Raw genomic sequence first — 13231 nt, 5'->3', positions numbered from 1 at the left:
AAGGACCGTTAGACTGAAAACAACAGAACTACGCACTGGGTTAGACTAAACATAATATATGAAAAGCCCTCCTTTTAAGATGAGCAAGTATAATTAAAATGAATTATACTGAAGTGTTCAGTAAGGTTGTTAATACTGATTTCAATAGCTTCAACTACCTTTAAGCTGAACTTTTTCCATCTTAATTTCCTCTTTTGGTGGAAGAGGTACCCGTGGTTTTGGTTTTTCAGGAATCTTCTTTTCAGGTTCTGGCTCTTTAAATAATATTATGGCAGATTTAGAATATATATACTTTCATAAAAGTCAGATGAAGAACATTTAATGTATCATCAACTCCATTCTGCTTCCATTGAAGTTAGTGGCAAACCTCCAGTTCATTGAAATGGAAGCATGTAATGCCCCAAATCAATGTTTTATTGCTTGAACATATTGTACATGTGCAGTATGAATTATGAAATCACGCTACTAACATAAGAATGAAAAAACAACGAAGAAAACTGAACAATAAGAAGTCTTATGATTAAATTACAATGAATTGACAATTTAGAACATATTCAAACAGAATACAACGGAAAATCTGGGACTTAATACAAATACAACACAGGTGTAGACAACTATGAAGCAAGATGTATTAAATTTTGAAATGAAGGAGTGCATTTGGTTATGGGTACCTTCTGCTGGCAAGATCTCTTCTACTGCTGAGATCTTCTCTTCTTCTGCTGAGATTTCTTCTTCTTCTTCTTCTTCTTCTTCTTCTCCTGCTCCTTCTCCTTCTTCTGGTGAAATCTCTTCTGCAGAGATCTCTTCTATTTCTGAAATAGGAGCAGGTTCTGGTTCTTCAGGCTCAATCTTCATGGTGACTTCAGGGACTTGAAAGAATATTGACAGACTGCCATGTAAGACTGGGTCACATAAAGAATTATACAACTATAATGTAAAGATATACATGACAAGAAAACTACTGTGAATTACACATTCACAGAGACAGACGAGCACACATCAAGCTAAGTACATGTACAATATTTGTTCCCGTGGTTAATGTGGATGTTTATACTTTTTTAAAAAGTTACTGGTGCTTTCATGTCTTAATGACTGAACAGTGTGGGAGGGTAAATGTTGATGGTTAAATTATCCTGGATTAGCTATGGCTCTCAGGAGAATTTTGATGAACATTTCTTTTTCTGAATAGTGAAAATGGTATGCAACGTTACATTGGCAGGTGATTTGTTGCTATTGCTGAAGAAAATGAAGAATTCTGAACTTTTTGGGATCAAGAGCGAGAAATACCTTAATGTTTGTAAGATAAAGCAACAATGAAAATGAGAACTGGAATAATGCCATCACACAACATTGCTAATAATGTTTATGAATGGTTATGTTGCATCTTTACTGGGAGACCCTTTTTCTTAGCCATGATTAATAATGTTTTTTCTTCAATAACAACTTCCCTAGGAACATTTGCCATTTGAAAAATATTGTTTAATTTTTCTTATGACTGATACTTCATTGTGACAAATGCAACTGTCACAACTGATACAGAAAATGCATAGGATATGTTTACTTGAAATTGTACAGAGTACAATTTACAAATCTCATAATATATTTTGGTCTACCCTCTCTCTGTTAAAGGCAGTGCTCAAGATAACTAAACAGGTTCCTCGGTGTGCTGTTATCAGTGATTACATAAACCTGTAGATGGCGGAAGTTCTGGTATTTTAGGTGTACCAAAAGATACATTCTCTTCTGGGACTGATTTCTTTGGCACCTCAGCCACTTTAAAGGTAGTCAAATCTTTAATTGCATGAATATCAATGATATAAACAAAACATTAAAAAGAACAATGAAAACACACTGGGATATCAAACATTCAGATATTATGGAGTTTCTGTGTCACTAATACACACATACACACACACTATTTACATGCCTGCAAATTCCATAACTGAAACAGGACAGGACAGGACGCATGTTGAAGATTAATCAGAAGAAGATAAAGAGTCTTCTTCATGATCATGTCAGTGATGACAAGTACCTTTAGTGGGTGCAAGTTCTGGTTTCTTAGGCACAGCAACAGGCACTTTTCCTTCTGGGACAGCTTTCTTGGGCACCTCAGGCACTTTAAAGATATTAGTTCTGTTTACTTTTATGATTGTTGAAAGATTTGTATGAAACATTCAGGAGAAACATTACGCTAACGTCATGAAGTCCTGTGGCACCTTACAGACTATCAGATATTTTGGAGCATAAGCTTTCATGGGCAAAGACTGCCTACCCCTCTGATACTAATGTCATGGATATCAAAATGCATTTAAGATGCAAAATTTGAACACAGATTAGCCACTTATGCAACTCTTATTCACAGTACTATTCATATGGGTTGCGTCCCCACGTGCTGCTTCTTCTGGAAGCAGCATGCTACTGAGCTATCCGGAAGATGCTAATGAGGCACGGATGCAAATTTTCCACGCCTCATTAGTATATCGGCATGTGGTTGGGAGCCCGGAAGAAGCTCTTCTGGACTCTGAAGTATGTGTGCAGATGTGCGGCCAGCAGGGATCTTCTGGAAGGAAACCCTCCTGCTGGAGCCCATCTCTTCCTCAAAATTTCCTTCTGGAAGATCCCCATGGGCCGCACGTCTGCCCACGTATTTCGGAGTCCGGAATAGCTTCTTCCAGACTCCAAACCATGTGTCGATATGCTAATGAGGTGACAAAAATTTGCATCTGTGCCTCATTAACATCTTCTGAATAGTGAAAATTGTATGTAACATTACATTGGTAGGTGATTTGTTGCCATCGCTGAAAAAAATGAAGAATTCTGAACTTTTTGGGATCATTAGAGTGCCGGTTCTTCTGGAAGAAGTGGTACGTGGAGACACAGCCTCGATGAATACCCTTTATATATTTCAGATAAGTGAAAACAAACAGACAAGAAAACTGTGTTAAAATACTATTCAAGAAGATGAAGAGGAACAAGAAAAAGAACAACAACAAGAAAAGGTTCTGTTATTGATATACCTTTTACTGGTGGAGGTTCTGGTTTCTTAGGCACAGGAGTAGGTTCTGGTTTTTTAGGCACAGCTATTTTTTCTTCTGGGACAGCTTTCTTGGGAACCTCAGGCACTTTAAAGATATTATTTTTGCTTACTTACATAAATATGAAAGATATACACAAAACATAAAAGAGAACGAGGAAGCAGAAGACACCGAGGCTCCATCTACATGGGCAGCCTCTGTTGACAAAACTCACCAAGCATCTACAAGAGTTTGTTGACAAAACTCAGCTGTTCAGCTGGCAGTGTTATACCTCTCCCTGATCAGGTATAATGCCTCTGTCGATAGCGTTTTGTCTACAGAGTGCCTGTGTAGACACTTTTGTCAACAGAGAGGACTTCTGGTTCCCTGGGCAGAGCTTACAGAGCTTCCGGTCAGCCATTCTGTCTAGAGAGGTCAGGACAGTCTGGCTGCTCTCTGTCAACAGAGCAGCTTGTTCTTTCAAGCCGCTTTTATGCGCGGACAGGATCTGTCGACAGAGGTATTGCTGAGGTTTCTCTGTCGACGGAGGCTGCCCATGTAGACATAACCGAAGACTTTTAATGATGTCATCTGTATTCAGATATTATAGAACCTTTCTCTTTCTTTCTTTCTCTCTGTCTCTCGCTCACAAACATACACACATGCTCACTATCACTTACACAATGAGTACTAATTCCATAACTGAAGAAAGGACAGGACACAATATATTAAAGAATGTTCAAGAAAAGAGGACGAAGATTCTTCTCCTGATCACCAAAACAAAAAAGCAGTCATGTAGCACTTTAAAGACTAACAGATTAATTTATTAGGCGATGAGCTTTCATGGGACAGACCCACTTCTTCAGATCATGACTAACACAGCGATCTCACTGTCACTATTCTCCTGATCATGTTGATGATGACATGTACCTTTAGCTGGCGGAAGTTCTGGTTTCTTAGGAACAGGAGTAGATTTTGGTTTTTTAGGCACAGTTACTTTTTCTTCTGGAACATCTTTCGTAGGCACCTCAGGCACTTGAAAGATATTAGTTTTGTTTACTTACATGAATATTAAGAATATGTACAAAACAAACATAATGATGAAACAGAAGACACCATTATATTAAAACATTAATAACAGCCATATTCAGATATTATAGAGCTTCCTTCCGTCACTCACACACACAAACTATTAGTTACTTGGTAAGTACTAATTACATAACTGAAGAAAGGACAGGGCACAATATATTAAAGAATGCTCGAGAATAGAGGACAAATGTTGTTCAGGATAGTGTCAGTGACATCTACCTTTAGCTGGTGGAGGTTCTAATTTCTTAGACACAGGAGTGGGTTCTGTTTTTTCAGGCAAAGTTACTTTTTCTTCTGGGATAGCTTTCTTGGGTACCTCTGGCACGTGAAAGATATTAGTTCTGTTTACTTACATGAATTTTAAGATTATGTACTTAAGATAAGGAGAATGATGAAACATTGATGGCATCCACATTCAGATATTACAGAGCCCCCCCACACACAGACAGTATCAGTTACGTATCAGTGCCATAACTGAAGAAACGAGGACAGGAACCAATATATTAACAAATGTTCAAGAGTAGAGGACAAAGATTGTTTTTGAGAATAATGCCAATGACATCATGTACCTGTAGCTGGTGGAGGTTCTGGTTTCTCAGGCACAGGAGAAGGTTCTGGTTTTTTAGGCACAGTTACTTTTTCTTCTGGGACATCTTTCTTGGAAACCTCTGGCACTTGAAAGATATTAGTTCTGCTTATTTACATGAATTTTAAGAATACATACAAAACATAATGGGAATGATGAAACATTACTGCTGACATCCACATTCAGATATTATAGAATCTCTTCTCTCTCTCTCTCTCTCACACACACACACACATACAAAATCAGTTGCACAACAAGTACAAATTCTATAACTGAAAAAAGGACAGGCACCAATATATTAAAAACATTCAAGAAAAGAGGACAAAGATGATGATGTCCCTGTGACACATACCTGTAGCTGGTGGAGGTTCTGGTTTCTTAGGCACAGGAGGAGGTTCTGGTTTCTTAGGCACAGTTACTTTTTCTTCTGGAACATCTTTCTTGGGAACCTCTGGCACTTGAAATATATTAGTTCTGTTTACTTACATGAATTTTAAGAATATGTGCAAAACATTAAAGAAATAATGAAAATTAATGCTAGCATCCACATTCAAATATTATAGATAATCTCTCTCTCTCTCACAGACACAAACACACACAAGCAGAGAGTATTGGTTACACAATGAGTAAAAATTCAGTAAGGGTATGTCTACAGTATGCTGTTCTTAGCAAGAAGTCTGTGCAGACACTGCCCCGTTGCTAAAAGTCAGTATGTGCAAATGCTATTTGTCAATGCTTCTCTCAACAAAATACTTCCATCCACTATCAGGGAGTTTAGCTTTGTCAACAGCAGAGTGTAATTGTTGACAAAGTGTCGTTCACACTTTCACTTGCTACAGCACTTGCGACATTTGGTACAGCAAAACTTCATTTATCATGGGGGGTTGAAGCACTCGTGAAAGACAAAAGTTTTGATGATCAAGTGCAAGTGTAGAAAACGCAAGTGTAGCTTTATTGAAAAAAGGAGGGCAGGAACCAATATATTAAAAATGCCCAAGAAAAGAACACAAATACTCTTCTTTCTTGTCATGTGAATGATGACATGTACCTTTAGTTGGTGTAGGCTCTGGTTTCTTAGGCACAGGACTAGGTTCTGGTTTCTTAGGCACAGGAATTTTTTCTTCTGGGACAGTCTTCCTGGGCTTCTCAGGCACTTTAAAAACAGTACTTCTGTTTACTTTTATGATTGTTAAAGATGTGTATGAAACAGTAAGAACAAAGAAACAAAAGTCATGGATATCAAAATGTATTTATGTTGCGACACAGTACTGATCAGTCACTACACATACAACACACATACACACATGAGCTGCGTCTACACGTGCACGCTACTTCGAAGTAGCGGCACCAACTTCGAAATAGCGCCCGTCGCGTCTACACGCGTCGGGCGCTATTTCGAAGTTAACTTCGACGTTAGGCGGCGAGACGTCGAAGTCGCTAACCTCATGAGGAGATAGGAATAGCGCCCTACTTCAACGTTCAACGTCGAAGTAGGGACCGTGTAGACGATCCGCGTCCCGCAACGTCGAAATTGCTGGGTCCTCCATGGCAGCCATCAGCTGGGGGGTTGAGAGATGCTCTCTCTCCAGCCCCTGCGGGGCTCTATGGTCACCGTGGGCAGCAGCCCTTAGCCCAGGGCTTCTGGCTGCTTCTGCGGCAGCTGGGGATCTATACTGCAGGCACAGGGTCTGCAACCAGTTGTCAGCTCTGTGTATCTTGTGTTGTTTAGTGCAACTGTGTCTGGGAGGGGCCCTTTAAGGGAGCGGCTGGCTGTTGAGTCCGCCCTGTGACCCTGTCTGCAGCTGTGCCTGGCATCCCTATTTCGATGTGTGCTACTTTGACGTGTAGACGTTCCCTTGCTGCGCCTATTTCGATGTTGGGCTGAGCAACGTCGAAGTTGAACATCGATGTTGCTGGCCCTGGAGGACGTGTAGACGTTATTCATCGAAATAGACTATTTCGATGTCGCAACATCGAAATAAGCTATTTCGATGTTGGCTGCACGTGTAGACGTAGCCACATAGAACATTTAACATGATAAATACACTTCACATACCTCAGATAGCTGACAACAGATAGGAAACAGTATGTTAAAATATCGTTCAAGAAGAAAAAGCAGTAATACGAATCGATCTGTACATTTAGCTGGTGGAGGTTGTGTTTTGTTAGTCACAGCAATCGTCTCTCTCTCTCTCTTCTTGGACAGCTTTTCTGATGTTAGGATTTTTCACATTATAGTAAACAACATATGCTCAAAACATAAAGAACAACGTAGCACAGTAAACAAGATATCAAAACCAGGCTCAGTATTCAAGTTTGGATTTGTCACTCACACTCTTGACACTCAGTACAATGTACTCAATATATACAATTTACAAGTCTTAGATGGGATAAAATGGACAACAATAAAGACAGTAACATAATGCTCAAGAAACTAAGACAAAGCTTTTCTTGATGACATGTACCTTTGGCTGGGGGAGGTTCTGTTTTTTTAGTCACAGCAAAAGGTATTCTCTCTTCTGGGGCAGCTTTCTTGGGCACTTCAGGCACTTTAAAGATATTAGTATCTTTTATGAATGTCAAAGTCACGTATTTTTACAGTGAAGGTAAACAATGAAACATAAAACATGGACACATCCAAGACATGAATGAGGTCATGTTGAAAAATTACCAAGTCTCTCTGTGTCACACACATGCTACAAGAAAGGTGTCAATTAAAAATGTAATTCAGCTTTCTGAAAACATTTCTATATTATTCCTGCTCTGGGTATATCTGTCCTAATGCACAGTGATACATATAATGAGAGGGGACTGAACAAATGTCAGCTGTGAAATACTGTGGCTGTGGCCACACTAGTCTCTCCTTGTGGAGGGGCTATGGTAATGTTGCACTTTGGGATATGCTAATGGGGTACTATCATAAATATGCAGTGCCTCATTAGCATAGAGGCAGCTGTGCATGCTTCGAAACTGCTGGTTTCTAAACACAGCTGCCCGTGTAGCTGGGGGACCTTTCAAAACAGACCCCTGATTTCAAAAGCCCCTTATTCCTAAAACCAGATGGGAAGAAAGGGTTTTTAAAATCAGGGGTTCGTATCAAAAGGCCCCCCCCGGCTACACAGGTGGCGTGGGTTTAGAAATCGTCCGCCTTTACGCTAATTAGGTGCTGCATACTCATGGTAACATCCCATTAGCATATCCAAAAGTGTCACATTACTATAGCACCCCCAAAAGGTGGGGCTAGTGTGGCCACAGCCTTTCAGTTGTTACTATTCAATGTTTTGTTCCATAGTCTACATTCATGTTCAGCTTTACTTTGGGCTGGGGAGAGGCAAGCAGTGAGAGAGAAATATTTTCCAGTGTTCAGATCCATTGCTTGAGACCGTCAGCAGAATCACAAAGATAACATTGCATAAATTCACATTAAATAATAATTGGAAAATTTTCTCATAACCATACTTGCATTTTTAAAATAAAAATCTTAGATTGTGATCATTCTAAATATGTGGTGCAAATGAGGAGAATAAATCATAGGCCAAATATAGTAAGTTGATCAGTGTTTGACATCTCAGCAGCAATACAATTCACACAAGTAGAATTAATAAATTTCAGGTGGCAAAAAATGACCAGGACAAAGTAGGTAAGAAATTCTCAAGAAAATAAGATGAAAAGTCTTCTTTATATTGATATCCATGATGATATGTACCTTTTGCTGGTGGAGGTTCAGGTTTTTTAGGCTCAGGAATAGATACTTTTGCTTCTGGAAGATCTCTTTTGGACATCTCAGGCACTTTAAAAGACATTATTTTGTCTTATTTTAGTTATCAAAATGCATACGAAATATTAACAATGAAACGTAAAACATGGACATATCCAAGACAATCAATGTGAAGTCACATTCAAACAAGGAGTCTCTGTCTCTCACACAACAAGGGTGCCAAGGGCATTTTGTGGAAAAACATGAACTTCATTTTTAATTACGGTCTCTGTGTCTGTGAATGAATTAAGATACATCTCCCCAGTCTATGCCCAGCCATACCGACAATGGAAGGGATGGCTCAAATACCATGAAATCTGAACTTTATGTAGTAAATAAACTTTTAGTTGTTACCAAGATTCACTGCTTGCACAGTATTTGGTCTTCACATTTCACATGGGAATGGGGGAGTTCTGGTAGACATTTGTACGCCTCTATTTTTGCCCTCTCAATCCTTTCTATATCTAATACTTTCTCACTCTTTTCTTGCCTTTGTATGTCTCCTCGTTTCTTTCCATTCGGTTTCCTTCATGGAATAAACTTTGAATTTCATTGCTATCTGTTAGACTTCACTGCCATTCCATCCTCCCTTCATCCATTGAAATGAAATATTAATATGTCATCCTTATGCTTTGGAATTAACGCCCAGTAAAATTGTGTAAAGTGTGTTGAGGGGGCAGAGGAGGAGCAGGTGCTAATACCTCTCACGTACACTGTCACTGGCTGTCAACAGACTCACAAAGACAGCACTGTAGAAATTACGGGCATGTCTACATTTCCCAGCAGTTTAGACTAGGGATGTGGCATCCAACCATTTCTGAAGCCATAGCCACTATACTGCTACACGAAACCAGCCACATCATTCTGAAAATATATTTATTGCTCAAGACAACTAGCCACATTTAATTGGCCAAATATGTGGCTACTGTGCCGGACGTCATCGGAGCCGGGGAGTGGGCAGCTTTGAGGACTGAAGTGCTGAACTGCATCTCCCTCACGTGGACACTGAGGACATGAACTTAAAAGTCTGTATTGGAAACGAGATTGATCTGAAGAAGTGGGTCTGTCCCACGAAAGCTCATCACCGAATAAATCATTTTGTTAGTCTTTAAAGTGCTACATTTCCGCTGCTTTAAAAGCTTTGAGTTCACATAGTGCAAATTCAGGCCCTTTAACTTTGCTCCTGCAGTTTCCACACAGGGGAGTCACAGCTGAGAACTTGAAGATATGCTTCTACTCTCATCCCTCAGTTTGAACTGTGGGGCAGTGTACATGGCCCTTAAATTGCGTTTAATTTTAGGAAGTTTTTCTCATAACATTTTCCTGTTCATAGGAAATATTGCCTGGGGCCAGATATGGGAAACAAGTTAAGTGTTTGACACCTGAGCTGTACAGTTTATGTAAAAAGTAGAATTTTCAGACCGTGGGTGGCAGAAAATGGAAGGGACAAAGTATCTGAAAAGTAATGGTGGTCAAGAAAATGAGACACAGATTTTTGATTACATGCACCTTTTGTGGGTGGGGGTTCTGTTGTTTTAGGCACAGCCAGACGGACTTCATCTTCAGGGAGAGCTGCCTCAGGCATCTCAGGTTCTTTAAACATATTAGTTTGTTTCATTTTACAGTTAACAAATGTGTGCAAAACATTAAGAAGAATGAAACACAGAAGACAGGAATATTAAAAACACTGATGAGGCAATATGCAAGCATTGAGTACTCATTCATGCTCTTTTACTCAGTACTGCTTGGTCAGTGATTACACTTTACAGATCTCAGATTGGAAAAAGTGGACTCAACAAAAGATGTTAAGAGAAAGCTCAAGAAAACAAGACAAAGATTCTTCTTTAAGATGACATGCATGATGACTTGTACCTCTAGCTGATGGAGGTTCTGGTATTTTCGGTACAGCAACAGGCACTTTCTCTTCTGGGACAGGTTTTTTGGGCACCTCAGGGACTTGGAAGATATTAGTATTGTTTACTTTTATGAATGTAAATTTGTTTATAAAACAACAATATGAACAATTAAACAGAACATAGACATATCCAATATAATAAAGACTTCATATTCAAACATTAATCTCTCTCTTACACACCTGCAACCACACAGAGTATAGCTAGGGTGTCAAACACATTGTGTGAGAAAGGTGAATTCCGTTTTTATTTCTGATCCCTATGTCAGTGTAAAAATTTAAGAATCTAGGGCTGTGGCTACAGTACCCACCCCCCTTTTGGAAGGGGCATGTAATTTATGGCCAGTCGAAAATGCAAATGAGTCACTGACTATTCATACCAGAGCCTCATTTGCATTTTCAAGCAGCCATAATTTACATGCTCCTTCTGAAAGGGAGGGGTTGCGTAGCCATGGCCATATGTGTTTCTCTCTACACAGTGAGTAACTCTGAAGGAGAGGCTGAATCAATCATAGAATCTAAGCTTTATGTAGTAACTCAATTCCTAATTATAATTCTTCTGAGTTTGTTCAGTACTCTATATTTACACTCAGCATCACACAGGCAGATGTGCGTGTGGGAGGAATAAACTCCCCTTTAGAATGATCACTATTTCTATCCTTTGTTTCTCTTCTGTTCAAATCCTTCTACTTCCTGTTTTGGTGGGATTCCTCTTTTCTTCTCTTGTGATTCTTTCCTTCATTGCCTTCCCTACTCACTGGGGTTCCCTCTCTCCTCATTCTTCATTTCACAGAATCCTAGAATCCTAGGGCTGGAAGGGACCTTAGGATGTCATCTAGTCCAGCCCCCTGCCTAAAGCATCTGTTATAATACCCCTGATTAATGAATTCGTTATTTTATTAAATATCCACTATCGGGTTTTGGTATCAATGGTCAAGTGAATGGAGGAGAAAGCAGACAGACTTGTTTATACCTCTTTCACTTTTTGCCAGCAGATTCAAGGACAGCACTAGATTGGTTTATATTTGGTTTATATTTAGAAAGTTTTCTTTTAAAAAAATGTATGGTTGTAATCAGGCCTTGAGCATTTTGAATATGTTAAACAGCCATGACAAAAAAAAATCATATTGCTAGATATATTTAATGGACCAGATGTTTGACACCCTTGCATTACATCTGACACACTGACCTGAATCAACAGTTCTCAGATATTAGAAAACGGACTGGACAAAGTCAGCTAAAAATGAGGTATAAGTGGACAAGACTAAGGTTTTTCCTTTTGATGATAACGATGAGCACTTGTACCTTTAGCTGGAGGAGGTTTTGGTTTTTTAGGTACAGCAACCGGTACTTTCTCTTCTGGTACTGCTTTTCTGGGCACCTCAGGCACTTTAAAGATATTAGTGTCTATTATTTGTCTGAATTTCAAAGATATGCTTGAAATATTAAGAACACATAGAACTCAGGAACATCACAAGAATTGGTAACTTTGAAGCTCATTCTCTCTCCAAGAAATTTCCCCTGTTCTGTGGTCTTCTTCTGAAGCTTTATTGAAGGCTGAATTTAGTCCTATTTCTATTTCCACTCCCCACACATACAACTTACACAACAAGAACAATTTACAAATCTCAGAGCTCAAAAAACCTGTATGGTAAAACAGTATTCCAGAAAATAAGACTAAGACTTTTTGTAATTTTATGTACCTTTAGCTGGTGGAGGTACTGGTTTCTCAGGCTCTTCAACTGTCACTTTTTCTTCAGTAACAACTTTCTTTGGCACTTCAGGCACTTTAAAATATTAATATTAACACCTTTCACTATGAGAAATATCACAAATAGGGTCATAATATTAAGAAAAACAACATAAAACACAGAGATCAACAATGTTGAAGATTCTACCAAATTCCACAGTCATTTTGTCTGAGATACATCTCAGCCAACAACAAGAGTCCAGAGAAAGGTCTTTGCTGTTGTTGCTAATGTTCAGAAGAAAAAGACTAAAATCTCCTACCCCTTTTTTTCAGAAATTACATGTACCTTTAGCTGGTGGTGGTTCTCGTTTTTTGGGCTCAGCAACTGGTATTTTCTCTTCTGGAACCTCCTTCTTTGGTACCTCAGGCACTTTAAAATATTAATTTATTTTTATGTTAAAATGTCAAGTATCCATACAAAGAATAAAGAGCAGAAAAGCAGCAATAAGGACACAAAACAGCATCAGTGATGCCAGGCTTACAAGACTGGTCTTACACTACTCATAGTGCATTATGATATTATCTTACTCCATTGTTGAACAAGAACAATTTCTTAAATATCAAGAGGAGAAGAGAATCCCCAAAACTGAAACATATATAATCACAGATAACAGTGGAGGAAAAGATAGATGAAAATTAATATTTAAAAAAGTTGCAACAGAAGAAGCAGGATAAATTATTGCCATGATTTTAACTATGACAATGTGTACCTTTAGCTGGCGGTGCTTCTGGTTTCTTAGGCACAGCAACTGGTACTTTCTCTTCTGGGACAGCTTTCTTGGGCACCTCAGGAACTTTTAAGAAAGAATATTTGTTTTGGTTATTATAAGGAATTTTATGGATGCATATACAACATTATGATGAGGAAGAAAACACAAATCATAGAGATTATTAATGAAGCCATCAATTTGACACATTTATTGGTCTTATCCTCCCCTCCACAAGCATATTTCACATTGATACCCCCTTCCCACTTTTTCAGTACTTGTTCTATTTTCTTCACTTTCTTGGTTAAATTATTCTGTTATTTTAGATGGCCATTTGCCTATGCCTGGCAATGTCCATTGCACATATCTGCCCTTGCCCCCCAATATTTCCATCTCTAGAACTTCTTTCCATCCAC

At 38.9% G+C, this 13231-nt stretch overlaps 1 protein-coding gene across 3 annotated transcripts in view; it reads right to left on the bottom strand.

The window, feature by feature from the left end:
- Positions 1-13231, bottom strand: part of TTN (titin) — a 330648-nt gene that overhangs the window by 120506 nt on the left and 196911 nt on the right. For all 3 annotated transcript variants that reach the window (XM_075000777.1, XM_075000778.1, XM_075000779.1), the window contains 6 exons: positions 12819-12902; positions 12395-12478; positions 12062-12145; positions 5738-5842; positions 5042-5146; positions 159-254 (listed from right to left, as the gene is read on the bottom strand). In XM_075000777.1, coding sequence (XP_074856878.1) covers positions 159-254; positions 5042-5146; positions 5738-5842; positions 12062-12145; positions 12395-12478; positions 12819-12902 — 558 coding nt within the window. The remainder of the gene's footprint in view (positions 1-158; positions 255-5041; positions 5147-5737; positions 5843-12061; positions 12146-12394; positions 12479-12818; positions 12903-13231) is intronic.

The sequence above is a fragment of the Carettochelys insculpta genome, chromosome 8 (assembly GCF_033958435.1).
Source record: "Carettochelys insculpta isolate YL-2023 chromosome 8, ASM3395843v1, whole genome shotgun sequence".
In the NCBI taxonomy this organism is placed as follows: domain Eukaryota; kingdom Metazoa; phylum Chordata; order Testudines; family Carettochelyidae; genus Carettochelys; species Carettochelys insculpta.
Note: the sequence above shows the minus strand (reverse complement) of the source record. Positions and strands in the feature narration are given on the sequence as shown.